The 16,407-nt window shown below is 36.7% G+C and overlaps 3 protein-coding genes across 9 annotated transcripts in view; 2 read left to right on the top strand and 1 right to left on the bottom strand.

Annotated features, from left to right (window-relative positions):
* The window catches only part of LOC126688962 (major allergen Pru ar 1-like), a 33,197-nt gene extending 28,208 nt beyond the window's left edge, over window positions 1-4,989 (top strand). For 3 of the 7 annotated variants that reach the window (XM_050383921.1, XM_050383920.1, XM_050383918.1), the window contains one exon: window positions 4,818-4,989. The gene's annotated coding sequence lies outside the window, so the exon portion shown is untranslated. Of the gene's footprint in view, window positions 1-4,760 lie in introns of all 7 variants that reach the window. The other 4 variants (XR_007644378.1, XR_007644377.1, XM_050383919.1 and 1 more) reach the window with 2 other exon arrangements.
* On the top strand, window positions 3,943-4,989 carry LOC126688960 (major allergen Pru ar 1-like). The gene is made up of 2 exons (XM_050383915.1): window positions 3,943-4,216; window positions 4,461-4,989. The coding sequence occupies exons 1-2, from the start codon at window positions 4,033-4,035 to the stop codon at window positions 4,757-4,759; spliced, it is 483 nt and encodes a 160-aa protein (XP_050239872.1). The 5' UTR covers window positions 3,943-4,032; the 3' UTR covers window positions 4,760-4,989.
* A 1,271-nt stretch (window positions 4,990-6,260) lies between these two features.
* Window positions 6,261-8,991, bottom strand: LOC126688966 (uncharacterized). Its single transcript, XM_050383924.1, has 3 exons — window positions 8,795-8,991; window positions 7,494-7,588; window positions 6,261-6,625 (listed from the first exon to the last, which is right to left on the bottom strand). The coding sequence occupies exons 2-3, from the start codon at window positions 7,582-7,584 to the stop codon at window positions 6,501-6,503; spliced, it is 216 nt and encodes a 71-aa protein (XP_050239881.1). The 5' UTR covers window positions 7,585-7,588; window positions 8,795-8,991; the 3' UTR covers window positions 6,261-6,500.
* Between the last annotated feature and the right edge of the window lie 7,416 nt (window positions 8,992-16,407).

Genomic DNA, 16,407 nt, shown 5'->3' with positions numbered 1-16,407 from the left:
TGTAATAATGTGACCTCGTTGATCAAAAAATGTAGATAACGTGCTTTTCTTTTTGAATGTTCCCACCGTCCAAAGAGAATCATAATTTTCTAGAAAAGATTTTGTCATTTAGTCAAACAAAGAACCTTTAAGAAATTAACTTACATTCAGATCTCAAAACCAAAACTTTCATTCAATAATGGCAACCACCCACTAGCATAGCCTACCAAATTTCTCTTGATTCCCTTTGGGTTTCAGTGTTGACTATTTGGGTAACACCTTCTTAAGTGTAATAAAAACTGTCTGCCATATCTATCATAGTTTGAGGTAGATAGTTATCCACTAAATTGAAAATTTTTACACTTATTAGCTGTCAACTTAGAATGGACATTACAACTTTTAATATGAATTATGTTATTGAATGCAAAATTTTGAAATTTATGGTACAAATTACAGATACTCCTATTGTGTAGAGTGGGTGATTGTAATTAATCCTTACATTGAGGAAAACAGACTTAAAGCTTCATTAATATTTTAAACTACAATTTTCTCCTTTTATAACTTGTGAATCATTTTAATATATATATAATCTTTATTTAAACTTTTCTATATTTAAATATCAAAAATCTAGATTTAATCACAAAAAACTTACCTTCATTTGGGAGGAGGTAAATGAATAATTTTAAAATATTTCTTTCATTCCCTTGTTTAGGAGTTTTAATTTTATTTGGAAGTTTAAGGTTGCGTTTGGAATTTGAGAAAATGTTAGCTTATTTTACTTTTTAGCTTATTTTTGCTCCTAAAGTGGGTCTCATTGCCCTCAGCTTTTAGCTTTTTTCTACATACTTTCAACAAAAAGTTTTCAGTTCCACCAAAATAAGTGGTTCTTAAATGGACCCTAAGTGAGAAAGAATGAAATGAATATGAGGTAACATCCATTTCTCCATTTTCCCTCATCAAAAATTCAAATTTTCATTCCTTTCAATATTGAGAGGAATCTAAGCAAATGGATTTAGATTTAATGATGATAGGGAATAAATTTCAACATATACCTTGTCTAAAAGGCCATGTCTATCTAGGAAGGTCATCCAAGGATGTCTCAGCCATCTAGGCATCAAGAACTACTACCCTACAATCACATGACCAAAGCGATACTTGAGCACCAAGCCTAAAGATCCTCCACCATCCCATATCTTTTATCTTTTTTTTGGTTAAAAGGAAGCATTACATTATCAATTCGAATCAGCAGAAGTATTGGCAGAGCGCCTTAGAGTGTACAAACCCTTTACATCAAAATCCAAAATATTACAAATTCATCAGAGTCGGGATAATCTAAAATAACAAAATCAAAAGTGGAAGAACATCCTTCCTTTGCAAGCTTATCCGCAGCTCTGTTGGCTTCTCTGAATATAAAAATGGGTCATGCTAACGAGTGCCCTAAGGGCAATTGTTAACAATTCATTTTAGGAAAGTTTTGACATCACTTTTATGGGAAATGAAAAAAGCTGTCAAAACATTAATTGTTTTTTTTTCTTTTCCCATAAAAATTTTCTTTAACTGGATTCTTAACTAGTGCCCTAATGGTACTCGTTAGCATTTTCCTATAAAAATAATCTCCAAAATCACATTTCCAATTATTGCACACCCTCACTACGCCTCCTATAAGGAAAATGGGTGAAATCACACTGCCAATTACAAAGGTACAAGTGAAATATTTCAACTCTTGCATGTTCAGAGTTGTAAAAGATCTCTTTGAAGTTCTAACTTAGGTATCGGAAGGTCCTTCACAGACATCATACTAATACACTCCATGAGCGATTTTTCTTGTAGGTCTTCTAGAACCCACATTCAGACAATTGGCTTATTGATTTTTCTTGCATTAACGTTAACCATTTATTTAAATTTAAAAATTAAAAATGAATTGAAAAAAAAAGAGTATAATAGTAATAATGTTATAAAATGATTCTATTTCAGTCCTTTTATGTTACTCTCAAGTTCCAAACAAAATTACTTACATTCACAATTAAAATAAATGTCATGTTAACAAATACCTTTAAGATAATTGTTAATAAATCATATTAGGAAAGTTTTAATACTACTTTCATGAGAATTATAAAAAGCTGTCAGAAAAACTAATTACTTTATTGTTTTTTTATAAAATATTTCTAAAAATAGTTTCTAAATTAATGTCATTAAGGCATCCATTAACATTTCCCTTAAAATAAAAATAAGTCTGTCAACGGAGAAAATAGGAGATTTCTTTACACTTGGTCAATTTAAGCCGTTTAATGGGAATGGTTTCATTATTATATTGGCTAAAATTTCAATTGTCAAAAAATACTATTGTGAAAACAATAGGATAAGGATGGCCAATACCGACCGTTGCCAGCCATATATTGCTGAATGAAAGTCAAGCTTCAAGTCGATCTTAGGATGTTTCTCAAAACAAAAAAAAAAACAAAAACAAAAAGTCGTTCTTAGGAGGGCAAGACTTTGAAAAACCTCAATGCTGGGCATTCTAGATATTGGCATATTGCTTACTTTCTACGGCATATTGCTTACCATTTCCGACACAACATTCATCTTTTAAAGAAATTTCTAATTCTTCCTATTTTAAATTAATTATTAACATTTAACTAACTTTTAAAAATTGATACTCTACAATTTAAATAGATAAATTTAATGTTCAAATTAAATCTTACAAATTTAAAAATGTATTTAGAATCACATCAATTAAAATTCTAAATGATGTAATAGTAATAATATATATATTGTTAAATTAAAAAATATTAATACTGAAATAAATTCTCACCATTATCAACACATATAATTCAGCTCATTTTTACTTTAAGAGTACATTCATCTTAGCTCCCAAAAAAAAAAAAAAAAAAATACATTCATGATTCATCTACACCCTCATATATGGATTCTCTTTCAAGTCTGATCATTCTTGCAAAACTTTTGCCGTGATTGCTGAGATGTCAATTTACTTTGACCATTCCTCTTGCTTTGAGATGCTGCAACATGACCGCCGCGCAACCTTGACGTGATAGTCACTCCACAAATATAAAGTTCTTGTAGGGTGGATGGGGCAAGGGTTAAGGGTCAAGTCTCCAAGAAAATGTTTCACACACATATATATCTTTTTTTTTAGATGCTGCAACATCATCACCGTGCATCCTTGCCGTGATGGTCACTCCACAAGTACAAAGTTCTTGTGAGGTGGGTAGGGCAAGGGTCAAGGATTAAGTCTCCAGGAGGAGGTTTCACATACATATATACTTTCTTTTTTAGAGTTTCAACCTATGGCATCCACTCTTAATAATAACTCTTTATCATCAAACTAAGACACCAATCAATTTTTGGTTTCGACAGAGATTGAATCTCAGATCTCTTATACAACCATCAAAAACTTTACCAGTTGAACCAACTGGAACCCACAACATATACACTTAAATTAAGTTAGAGTAAAATTTATATCATGTATAAAAAAAATAATAATAATAAAGAGGTGCTGCAACATGTAGCTGGCCAAAAGTATTTCGATGATCTTACCTTCTGGTTTGTGTCATCTATCTATCTATCTCAAGTAACTCTAAATGAATGATTTGTAATATGATCATGAATCTATAAATTATATGCCAGAAGGCAGAAAGAACTTATGAAGTTCTAAAAATCCAAATACTACTTAGGTTCCTTCATCGTGTTTTTTTATCTTGTTACTGTTAGCTCACAAGATCCTAAGTTTGTTCTCTTCACATGTCTTTAGAGACTTTTTGTTACATATCTCGGAAATAAAATGTGGTCAAGACGGCATTTGGAATCAAATGGGGTGTATTTTATTAGACCAATTTGCAAATGTGCTTTCTTTGACTAAATTATAAATGCTTTTCTTAGAAAATTATCACCCTCGTCATAATTAGGACGTCATTTAGGTTATAAATACCACCCTCTAGTTCTCACTTCTTGCCAACTCAAACACTCCCAAGTTCAGTCAACCCTCCTTTCAATCTTCATTTCATCACTTTCCAGTTTCAAACTCTCAAGGTCATCATGGGTGTCTTCACATACGAGACTGAGACCACCTCTGCTATCCCACCAGCCAAGCTATTCAAGGCTTTTGTCCTTGATGCTGACAATCTCATCCCAAAGGTTGCACCTCATGCCATTAAGAGTGCTGAAATCATTGAAGGAAATGGCGGCCCTGGAACCATCAAGAAGATCACCTTTGGCGAAGGTAATTCGTTTCTGTTCTCATCTCCAACACATCATTTGTTTAGCAATTTAAAAGTACATATCTTGTTTTTTAGAAGGCGAAAAAAAATGCCATTACTATCATCTTTCATTCTTAAAAATTAAAAAATATTCTTTAAAGAGTTTTGTGATTCAATGGCATTATTTGATTCACTTATAAATGGATAACCTGGATTTGAATCCTAGAGAAGAGGTAAGTGACAAGTGTTTTTACTATATTTTTTCAGGCAGTCAATTCAAGTATGTGAAGCATAGAATTGATGAGGTTGACCACGCAAACTTCATATATGGTTACAGTGTGATTGAGGGTGATGCTTTGAGCGAAGTACTCGAGAAAATCTCATATGAGATCAAGATTGTGGCAAGCCCTGATGGAGGATCCGTCTTGAAGAGCACCAGCAAGTACCACACAAAAGGAGAACATGAAATCAAGGAAGAGCAAGTTAAGGCTGGAAAAGAAAAGGCTGCAGGACTTTTCAAGGCTATTGAGGCCTACCTCTTGGCACACCCTGATGCCTACAACTAACCTTGTGTGTGTGTGTGTGTGTGTGTGTGTTTTGTATTCGTGACTATATGGAGTTAAGGTTGTGGGTTTTATTTTGTTTTATGGCTTGCCAAGACTGCCTCAGGTTTGCAAATAAAGGAGTTTGTGGTTTGGGATCATCATCTGCTTTCTTGAGATTTGGAAGAGTGAAACGTGAATGTTGTATTACTTTTGTATACATACATATAATGAAAAATCAGTTGGAAATCTTACTATTACTTGCAAATGATAGGTGCATTCATTTCTCTTTAATAACGATGGGGCATCGAGTATCATTAACAAACTCAACAATAAGCTTACATGTCATGTCTTGTCCGATTTGTGTAAAGAGAATATGTTGTTTAACTTTAACACCAAATCTATCAATATGCATGACTGTAGAAGGCAATGATAGGAACACAATTATTTTCAAAACCCTTTTTCACAACTTACAACACTAGCAAGTTGTGAGAGTAACATTGCTTTTACAAATACTGGTCACTAACATCATTTTTGTTAGGCATCAATTGCAACATATTCTGTTACCAATTGTTAAAAAAAATGTAAAAATTTAGTGTCCTTATTAAACTGTAAATGATCAACCACCATTTGTTGATCCATATGAAATTCTCAATAAATAATTTCAACTATTAATGTGATTTTTGTCAAGGTAATGACCTCTAAATATAGCTTTGTGAAGACAATCAATTTAAATAACCACCATATTACAGACAGGTAACAATATTACAGAAAGGTCATTAATTATTACAAATCTTGACAGATTGTAACAGAAAGGTAACAATATTACAAATCTTTCTCTATCATCTTTAAACATTACAAATTGATAACTTTGATTATTGATTTACTAACCATATGCCAAATTTTGATTAAAATGTATTAAAAAGAGAAAATTATAGATCTAATTTGGATATCTACAGATAATTACATTGATCTTGAGGGGTCAATTTCGGCTCTTCTGCATAGGTTCAACCAATTAAAACAAAGGTAGAGACAGTTACTTTTTTTCAAATTGAGTTGATTTTTTTAGCATCAACTAGTCCTAAAACTAAAGCACCACCCTATTGCTTGTCTTAAGTCACATGTACCCACCTCAGCAAGTTAAAGAATTTTTTTTCTAGTCTCTAGCATTGCTCATTACTCTTTGGAAATTATCTATAATAAATACATCAGCAGTCAATGTAGTAAGCCCTGTTCTATAGCTAATATAAGAGTTGAGAATTGAGATTGATGGTTCTATTCTGCAAATCCTTTTTACCCTGCTAGTTCTTAGCTTGTAACTGAGGCAGAGAGTCACTCTAAGTTCTGTAACCTGTTTCCTAGTTGTAGTTGTTATTTGTAGTTCCTAGGTTGTGATTTTGTAATGCAAGGACTTCTCAGGGTCTTTAATTTTAGGTGAAGGGAGAAAACCACTAAGATCAAATTTGTTCTTAAGGTATACAGGAATTTTAAAAAATAAAGCACCACGAAAAGGATAAAAACAGCCTTCTGTATTGAACAATACTTATTTTTATTTTGTTTTGTGGAGCAGTCTCATAACTCAGAAAACTTGGTTACACTGGAGATATCAATTTGGGCCATTATGCTTGAAACATTGAAACTCAGACAGACTAGTTTTGTTCAATTATTGTGAGAAAATGCATCGGTATCCACAAGAAAGGTCCTAAAATACTGTTAAACCATCAAAGAAATAAACCTGAGGAAAGCATACTGCAACAGCAGAAAGCTACGAATTTTTTCTTGCTTGAGCATCATTATTTCTCCAAGGATCAAGTGCTTCTCTGATAGCCTGAGCTTCTGGGGAATTCTCCCAAGCCCTCTTCTCTGACTCTAGAACAGTCACTTTGTCATCTGCACAATAACATAATAACATTGTTAGAATAAGAATCAATTGACAGAATGTAACAAATGATCTTTACAGAATGGGTCATTGAAGGAATAGACTAATGACAACAAATGACATTTGACAAGAATAATAGCTATATCACTAACAATAACTAAATTTTCTGATAAAAAGGCAGTTGGATAGGTGGAAAACTCATTCAATTGGTAAAGATGAAGCTTCATCACAAGCATGAAACCAGCAACCCATCATCGAATACTGTAACAAAAAATATGCGAGTGTGATGCCATATGCCAATGAGGCCACCTAACTTTAGTTATACAACTAGTTCTAGTTGAATTTCAAGGACTGAGGTTCAGTGGAAACAATACCTGTTTTCACTTTGACATTACGGCTCTAATAATTAGTAAGATTTGTCATTTATAATCAAACTATAATCTGGGCAATATAAATATTCAAAATCTGATTCTGGAAATTTTCAAATTATAATTACAGAAACGGGTGCCAAAAGATAAATGGGGATAAGGCTGCCTACAAATCACCTCTTCTAGACCCCACAAATGTGGAAGCTTTATGCACTGGATACGATCTTTTTAATTAGTGAAACAGGCATTTTGTAGCCACAAGTCTCTCGTTACTTGATGCAAACCAGTACAAACAAAATTGGAAAATAAAGCAGATTGCTTTATCAATCAAAGTAAGTTTCCAAGACTGTATAATACTCAATGCGGCCAAGTTTCACACAATCATAAACCAAATTTGCTTCTTAAAGAATTTTTCTAGCTAAAATCATACAATCAAGTTCATAGATGAAAAAGGAACACAAAAGGATAAGATTGTGCATAAAGAATTAAATGAAAAGGAGGGTTCTCACACAGAAGCCGGTTTTGATCATAAAAAACTCCATTGAAGCTCCAATACCAGCTGACACTAACGCAATCTTTAAGTACCAATCCAGAAACTTCATTTCTCTGCATATATGATCATAATTTGGTTTTTTAAAATATATATAATATAAACATAGAAAAAAAAAAAAATATATATATATATATATATAAACATAAAACCAAATTTTAGGAAGTTCCGGGGCACTTTTGGAAATAGATGTAAGATTTTTAGGAAGGCTGGCTTCAAGGCTCTATAATTTGTACTTTGTAGCAACTAGCAGGTGATATCTGTGCTACAAGACATTTTGTAGGGGTGGGGACAGAAAAAATGTTATTAAGAGAGAATTATAATATCTCACAATTGGTCAATAATTGTTTGTTAAACAATAAGACGGTTGTTATTGGGTTATTTGAATAGCTTATTATTTGCTTTACAATCCACTAGGAGGACTAACAGAATGAGAAATTGTAATAAATCATATATATTCAATGAGGAAACCAAGGGATTTTGAAACAAGGAGGACTAAAATGGGTAGACCACTTGTTTTATGCACTGGAAATAGAAGTTAGTAGTCTATAGACAACAGAGAATTGGCCCAACTTTTCTCACAAAATTGCAATCTAGATGATATTTCTAGAGAAATACAACTAAAAGAAACTCCCTGCCGTTAAACCAGGCACTATATGATTATAAGAATACAAAGTTTGAAAAAATAAAAGATTAAAATCATATATAGAACTGTATCTATCAAAGGGATTAAACCAGAAGTTTGTAACTGCAAACAATCAAAACCTTGACAGTGTATAGATGATTGAGGAGTTCACCGAGACACCGAATGCCATGTTTAAATTTTTAAGGTTTTAAAGTGTTTTAAGGACATTGACTTAGTGAAGCATAACAAATCATTCTACAAGGATTTGAACCCATGGCGTCCGCTCTATCATGATTTCTCATTACAAGGTCAACACACCAATAAGTTTCTTTTTTTGTGCTGGCGGATTCGATCCCAGGTTTTCTTTATTCGACGACAAGAGATTTTATCAATTAACCTGACTCGAACCCACAAAAATTTGGTTTGCAAGTACCAGAGAGACCAAAAAAATTGCAAATCTAAAACCGTCTTAAAACGTTTCTATAAACTTTAGAGAAGAGCAATGTATAACGAAACACAAACACTCATGCCCATCATCAATCATCAAAAATTTTACAACCATTCATAAGATATATCACAAAATAAATTGCAACAAAATATGGGCTAAACCCAAAAAAAAAAAAAAACAAAAGGGTACCTGTCGGTTTTGCAGTAATTTCAATCGGCGATTAAGGAGCAGGGACTACCGGCGTAAGGAAAACTAAGCCTCGGTAACTTTGCTCCTTGTCTTGCACTGTAACTGTGTGTCTGTGACTGTCTAAAAAGAAGAAGAGGAATCAGCTGTGTTCTAAAAAAATAAACTGCAACCCAATATGCCGTCTCATATGAGTGTGCCTTTAGAGGTGTAACAATTTTTTTTTTCTTTCTTTTTTTTCATTTTTTGGGTTGAGAAAGGATTTAACAAACCAAATCTTACAATATTCAGAAAAACTAAAAAATAAATCTTACAATTTTAGAAGTAATAAATTAAGCTTTTTGAAATTTCAAAAAATAACAAATTTAATCATGTTGTTTTGAAAGTAACAAATTAAACCTTAAGTTTTTAACTAGCCTCTGAGCACGTATTCGCATGCTCAGAGGCTTTTCTATTTTTTTGTTAAAGATTTATAATTTGCATCAATTATAAATTAGGATTACTACATTTTTCAATCACCAAAATACTTAGGAGATGTGATAAGTATTATGTGTTTGTACCAAATATTAAAATTATTAACCTGTCTCTACACATAACACTTATCACACTCCTAGGTTTTTTTGTAATTGGAAAATGTAGTAATTTTAATTTATAATGAATGCAAATTATTAATCTTTACCAAAAAAAAATAGAAGAGCCTGAGCACGCTCGTGAGCGCGTGATCAAAGACTAATTAATAATTAAAGACATGAAATTTGTGACATTGGAATAAAATCATATAACTAATTGCAGCACAAAAATAAAATTGGCAATGTCATCTTCATCTAACACATATATTAGGTATTAACACATATTAGGTAACTTTAATACAATGCTTTATTATGTTAATAATGAAAATCTTTACAGTGCTAACAAAAGAATTATAAAAAAATGATAAAGATAAAGATAATTTAGAAGAAAGCAAACCTGAAAGAGAAAAGACTTTAAGCAACATAGAGATAAGTTGCTCAAGTACATGCTCTTTCTAAGGATAACACCATCATTGCCTATATCACAGCCAGAGTAAGTCTCTCTCTCCCACCCTCTAATTTCATAGTGATTATAAAATTAAGAAAACAATTACAATATATGAAGTACACTATTAATTACATAAAAACAAAAGAAAAATATAAAATAAACTGATACAAACCTGAAGGAGAAAGAAGCCAATGATTTGAAATATTATTGACCATGGTCAATGTAGATAATGAACTCTTTAGATAGTCGGGTATAAGGAGAATTATACACATAAAAAAAAAAAAAAAAAAAAAAAATAGCAACTTGATATATGTAGAGAGTTGGAGATGGAAAGTAATTTGATAACATCATAACGGCTTAATAATTGCTTAATGATAATGGGGATATTTAAAATTGCTGGGTAAAAGTTTGGAGTTGTGTGTGACTAAAATGTGAGTGTACATTTTTTTTTTTTTTTTTTTTTTTGCATTAACAGCATATGTGGTTTTTTTTTTTTTTTATCATTACACAAAATATGTGTTTGTTTTAATTTTAATTTGATAACATCATAACAGCTTAATAATTGCTTAATGATAATGGGGATATTTAAAATTGCTGAGTAAAAGTTTGGAGTTGTGTGTGACTAAAATGTGGGTGTACAGTTTTTTTTTTCTTTTTTTTTTATCATTACACGAAATGTGTGTTTGTTTTAATTTTAAATTTTTTTTTTTTTTATAAATGGATAAAGCAATTTGAAAACCATGGAGAGTGATCCTCTTTTATAGGTAATGTTTTAGTGGGAGTTAAAGAAGCATTTTTACAAAGTTTTGCCCCTACTTAAACGTAGGCTATAGGGGTATTTTGGAACAAAAAAAAATCCGGTCCAAACAGAGGAAGCCCCTTAAATAATAGTATAGATATATATATTATAATAAATATAAAAGTTTATCATAAAACACTACCTCAATTCATGGTTTTAAACTTTAGCATCAACAAAAAGAAAAGAAAAAAAAAACACAATATAAAAGACAGAAAGCTTAATTGTTCGTTGCATACTAAGAAAATAAATAATACTAATATGTTAATGCAAGTAAATTACCATTCTACCCTTACAAAAATTCAAAAATTACAAAACTTAAAATAATTTTTTTTTTTTAAATTTTTTTTCTATACCAGCCGGTACACCCAAAATCAGTTGGTACGCCCGGTACATGGCCGGTATGCCCTCTATTTAAACTGTTATGAAACGTTGGCATTTCGATACCGGTACATGTACTGATATGGCTGGTACTGGTATGGTATCGACCACCTTGGTTTGAAATGTAGTTTTCCCAATAGGTACTTGACACATCAATGGGAGCATGTTCCCTGATGATGCCGGAAGTATACCACCAGTGAGTCACACGTTCTTTGTACGTCGCCAACGGTACCTGCGCAACGAAAAGGAAGAACCTAGCGGGGAGTACCGGTGTGGTACCGGCCAAATACCCTCCGAAGGTTAAGTTAGAACTATTCTCACTGCTCTAGAGTGCTAGAGAGGGTAAATTATGCGTACCTTAGGTCACGAGGGTGCTAAGGTTTTTATAGTAGCAAGGGTCATCCCTCTTTTCCTTGGAGTAGAAGTCTTTTCCTTATAGGAGTCCCTTTAGGCGTATTTTCCGGGATCCTTTCCTTATAGGAGTCCTTTTGAATATTCTCTAGCATGGGAAACAAGTCAACTCTTAACTCATAATGCGGGAAGCAAGTCAACTTTATGCTCGGTCCGTTAGCCTCAATTTATTTCCTTCAGTTTTTTGGGCGTCACCTAGTGAAACCGTCAATCTTGGAGGCCGTCAGCTATGACCGTCAGCTATCACTCCGTCTGTTTACGTATGGAAGACAGCACAAAACCGTCGATCTGAGGCTCTCCTTTTATCCTCATCAGTTGCCCCCTACTCTACATGTTCGACGCTTAAAACCGTCAGCATGTGGAGTTATTTCTGAAAAAGAAAATGAATTATGACTGACTCCTCGAGCCGCGAGCTATTTAATGCGAGGTCACGTGGCGCGCAGTCGTTGGCCTCGTTTCTGGGCACGGGCGTCGCCTCGCATTTCGTGCGCTTTCCCCCTATATAAATATCACGCCTCATTGTTTCATTTCGCCATTTCAACCTCGCAGATCTTTCAAGAGAGAAACCGTCGCTCTTACTAACGATTCGTTCCGTCAACTTTCATCAATACCGTCATTCTTAAGGTTGTTTCACTTATTCAAGATCTATTTCACCTGTAAGTTCCTCTTCCCTTCTCTTTGCTTCTCTTTTTATTTTTACTTTTGCCCAAAAAAATTTTTATTAAGAATGTCAGTCTAGGGACTTAGGGTGTATCCGTCACTTGTAGGTAGTCAAATGTCAAGTGACGCGTCGAGTGATCAGTCGTCAGTCCGCGACGGAGCGGGCTACGACGAAGTTTTTGGCTCAGGTCAAGAGTCCGACGGCTTTTCTGAGTCGTCAGGAAAAGAAACGTCAGCCCAATCCCTTAGTATTGACGTAGAAGACCGTGTCGAGGGAGTTAGGGAAAAGGTGTTAAGTGAGGTTGAGGTCGCCGGCATCGACGAGGAAATTGTTGATGACGGGAACTGGGGGGAAGGCGACGAGGAGATTGATAGTGACGGAGATAGGGATGACGGTAACGAAGCTAGTAGTGACGGGAATGAGGATGAAGGTGACGAAGAGTCCAGTGAGGGAACTTCAGGGAGTTCTGGAGGTAATCGTCCCTTCATCCTTCCAGAGGAATGGGCCGTAAATAAATTTCTCCCAAAGATGAGCAACATAGTTTTTAATGAGTTGCGTATTCGCTTCCAAATCCCAGACCACATTCCCCTCCGTCTCCCTAGAAAAAATGAGAAGTGTTATACAGGGAGGACTGCCGATGTGGGGATGTACGATGCCATGTTCGCAGCTGGCCTTAGATTACCACTGACGGCTTTACATCGTCAGCTGGCGGATTTCTTGGGGTTGTCCGTCAGTCAGATTGCTCCGAATGCCTGGAGGATCTTTATTGGTGCTGAGGTCCTTTGGGGTCGCTTGAGTGGGGGGAACCGTCAACTTTCGCTAGACGAGTTCTTTTACTGCTACAGACCCCAGCATAAAGTATCCGCCAAGGGGACATACCATTTTGCACCTCGTGAAAAGAACTTGAGATTAGTGTTTGATATGCCGGACTCAAATAGGAATTGGAAGAACAGATTTTTCTTTGTTAAGGGGACGGACTGGGTGTGCCGTCCGGATGAGTGGGATACGTTGCCCGGGGGTTATTTTGATAACACTTGGGCTTATATTAGGGAGTCAGGTTGCCCCCGTCCCTTTCTTTTTACCGTCCCTTTCTTTTTACCGTCCCTTTCCACTTTCCAGGGAGTTTTCACCGTCTCTTTTAACACCGTCCATCCCATTTTGTTTCAGCCATCGCCCGTCCGGAGGTGTCTGACGAACAAAGGGAATTCATCCGTCGGATACTCAGCATCCCGCTCGAGCAACGTAAGTGTAGGGATTTAATAACCCTAGACACTCTACATTTGTATTGTGGGGGTCCTGAGCCGACGGTCGAGGCTCGGAAGTTGGAAGAATTTTCTAGAAAACGTAAGTAAATGCATTATTTAATTCGTCGGCTTACTTATTCCGTCCGCTCTTACTCATCCGTCAGTTTACTTTGTGCAGAGATGGAAGCTGCGAAGCAAAGGGTGAGGGCCGCTGCAGCCCGTAAGAAGGAAGAAGAAAAAGTCAAGGGAAAAGAAGGAGCGTCAACTCCTCATTCCTCTTTGAAGGGCTCAATCAAGAGGAAGTCTGACGGAAAGGATGATCCTCCTTCTAAGAAGGTGGCCGTCACTCCTACGGACGTGCCCTCCCAGAAGTCACCCCCCAAGTCTAGTCACGGTGCTGGGAAAGGAGTGATGACTTCCTCTGGTCCTGTCATTGAGGGGCCCCGTTGCTTGCTGACTCACAAGGATTACGCTGTCGAGGGGCTGGAATCTCTTATCAAACAGACGGATCTGGATCCTTATGCTCAGCTAGGGACGGATGACCTGGGAGCGTCAGCCTTCTTCGATATTGCACGGGTATGCTTCCTACTTTGATTAATCTGATCTTTACCTTGCTTAATAGCTGACGGTTGTGTTTCCTTCAGGCCTTGGTTCGTGTTAAAGCACTTCAAGACCGATGCGTGGCCAAAGAAGGCGTCGTCTCTCGGGTGAGGAGGCACAATTCCAGCCTGATGGATCAGCAGGCGCAATACAAGGAGGTCGTCCGTCTCTTAAACTCAGATCTGAAGGACGTGAAGGAGAAGCTGAGGGCCAGCAGAAGAAACTTGAGGAGGAGGTTTCGTCTTTGCGTGCGCAAGTAGTGACGGCTGGGACTGACGCAGTCGAAAAATTTAAGACAACTCAGTCCTTCATTGACTCCTGTGCTGACTACTATGGCACAGGTTTCGATGATTGTCTGAAGCAGGTAGCGTCAGCTTATCCGGAGCTGGATCTGTCTAGAATCACCATGGATACCTCCGTGCCGATGACTCCTGCTGCTGACAAAGATGACGAACCCCTCAGTTTGGATTTTTTGCTTAATGATGCTGGGGTTGTTTTAGCCCAGCCTGCTGTCCCTACCCCTGTCGAGTCTTCAGATCAAATTGCCAAGGATAAAACCGACGGGGTCTCCAAAGATGCTCCTGCCCTTTAATCCTTGCTATTAATTGTAATTTTTGAACAATGTTTTTAAGTGCCCTTATGCTTGTTGGGCTTTTTATTTTTTATATGGTGCTTGTTATCCGTCATTTTAAACACGTATATTGATATTTTTATTACTTGGTTGACTTAATTTCAATGAGACCGTTATCTCTTTTGCTTTTTAGCCTTTTTCGATTAGCTCGTCATCTTTACAGGCTTGTTGGTTAGAGAAGCTCGTTTGTAAGCAGCCTCACCCTTTGGTCAAACCGTCAACAATTTGACCGTCGACCTTATAAGTCCCTTAATATTTTCATCTATTGGACCGTCAGATCTACAGCGTTGGCTTTTTTCGGCCCGTCACGCACTTGGCCTTCGCCTTGTTCTGCTGGTCCGTTAGTTTCTTAGGCATGGTCCATTTGATGATCGTCGGTTTTTTAGCTTTAGCTTTTCCGAACCATTATTTTCTTTGGTCATTAGCCTTGATGTCTTTTGACATATTCATTAGTCCGTCAGTTTTTTAAGTCCTGGTCCACGTGGTGATAGCTTCATCTATTGGACCGTCGGCTTTTTAGTTTTAGCCTTTTCGGACCGTTATTTTCTTGGCCATTAGCCTTGATGTCTTTTGACATCTTCTTTTGTCCGTCAGTTTTTAAGTCTTGGTCCACAAGATGATAGCTTCATCTATTGGACCGTCGGCTTTTTAGTTTTAGCCTTTTCGGACCGTTGTTTTCTTGGCCATTAGCCTTGATGTCTTTTGACATCTTCTTTTGTCCGTCAGTTTCTTCTTTAGTCCGTGTGTTATGGACTTAGTCGTTTGCAAACTTAGTGGACTGTCGAAAAAATACACTTCAGCAATTTCTGAATAAAACTCCTCTTATTGCCATGCATTTAAATAAAAGTAATTAAAACCAAATCCTGCCCCTTGGGCTAAAAAGTATTGTTGCAAAAAAAACTAAAGTAAATGATAAATCTGAGGAGTAAAACTATAATTTGCTGAAAATAGAAAAGAGGTTGGTCTTCATGCTGCCGTTCCTATTGGTAGTATTTTCGTAGGTGCTCGGTGTTCCATGGGTGTGGTAGTTTCTGTCCCTCCAACGTTTCTAGGTGGTAAGTACCTTTTCTCTGCCACGACGAAACTCGGTAAGAACCTTCCCAATTGGGGCCGAGTTTCCCTTGGGTAGGGTCCCTAGCGGTGCCCATGACCTTTCTAAGAACAAGGTCTCCAACTTGGAAGTCTCTGTGTCGAACCCGAGAGTTGTAGTATTTGGCCATGCGGTTCTGGTACCTAGCGAGCCTTTGTTCTGCTGCTGCCCTGATCTCATCCACTAGGTCGAGCTGTAGTCGCATAGCCTCATCGTTTCTGTTCTCATCATGGTTGTGTACCCTATAGCTTGCGAGTCCGACTTCGGCCGGGATGACTGCTTCGCCTCCGTACGCCAGGCGGAACGGTGTCTCTCCTGTGGGTGTTCTTGCCGTCGTCCTGTATGCCCATAGTATACTCGGCAATTCTTCAGGCCATATACCCTTCGCCCCCTCGAGCCGAGTCTTGATGATCTTAAGCAAGGATCGGTTTGTGACTTCGACCTGTCCATTAGCTTGAGGGTGGGCGGGGGAGGAGTAGTGGTTCTTTATTCCTAACTGGGAGCAAAAATCCCGGAAATGGTCGTTGTCGAACTGCCTCCCGTTGTCCGAGACAAAGACTCTAGGAATGCCAAACCTGCATATGATGCATCTCCAGACGAAGCTCCGTACGTTCTTCTCTGTAATCGTGGCCAAAGCTTCAGCTTCCACCCATTTCGTGAAATAGTCGATGCCTACTACCAGGAATTTCAGCTGTCGTACGGCTGTAGGGAATGGTCCCATAATGTCTAATCCCCATTGTGCGAACGGCCACGGGGCCGTCATCGGGGTCAGCTCTTCGGTCGGT

Source organism: Quercus robur, chromosome 6 (genome assembly GCF_932294415.1).
Source record: "Quercus robur chromosome 6, dhQueRobu3.1, whole genome shotgun sequence".
Lineage (NCBI taxonomy): Eukaryota > Viridiplantae > Streptophyta > Magnoliopsida > Fagales > Fagaceae > Quercus > Quercus robur.
This window is presented reverse-complemented; position numbering and strand designations above follow the sequence as displayed.

Bases quoted from the DNA above. Each gene is read 5' to 3' on its own strand.
- LOC126688960 (XM_050383915.1), top strand. From the start codon at position 4,033: ATGGGTGTCTTCACATACGAGACTGAGACCACCTCTGCTATCCCACCA. The intron at 4,217-4,460 runs GTAATTCGTTTC...ATATTTTTTCAG, and splicing joins GAAGATCACCTTTGGCGAAG to GCAGTCAATTCAAGTATGTG.
- LOC126688966 (XM_050383924.1), bottom strand. From the start codon at position 7,584: ATGAAGTTTCTGGATTGGTACTTAAAGATTGCGTTAGTGTCAGCTGGT. The intron at 6,626-7,493 runs GTGTGAGAACCC...GTTATTGTGCAG, and splicing joins TATGATCAAAACCGGCTTCT to ATGACAAAGTGACTGTTCTA.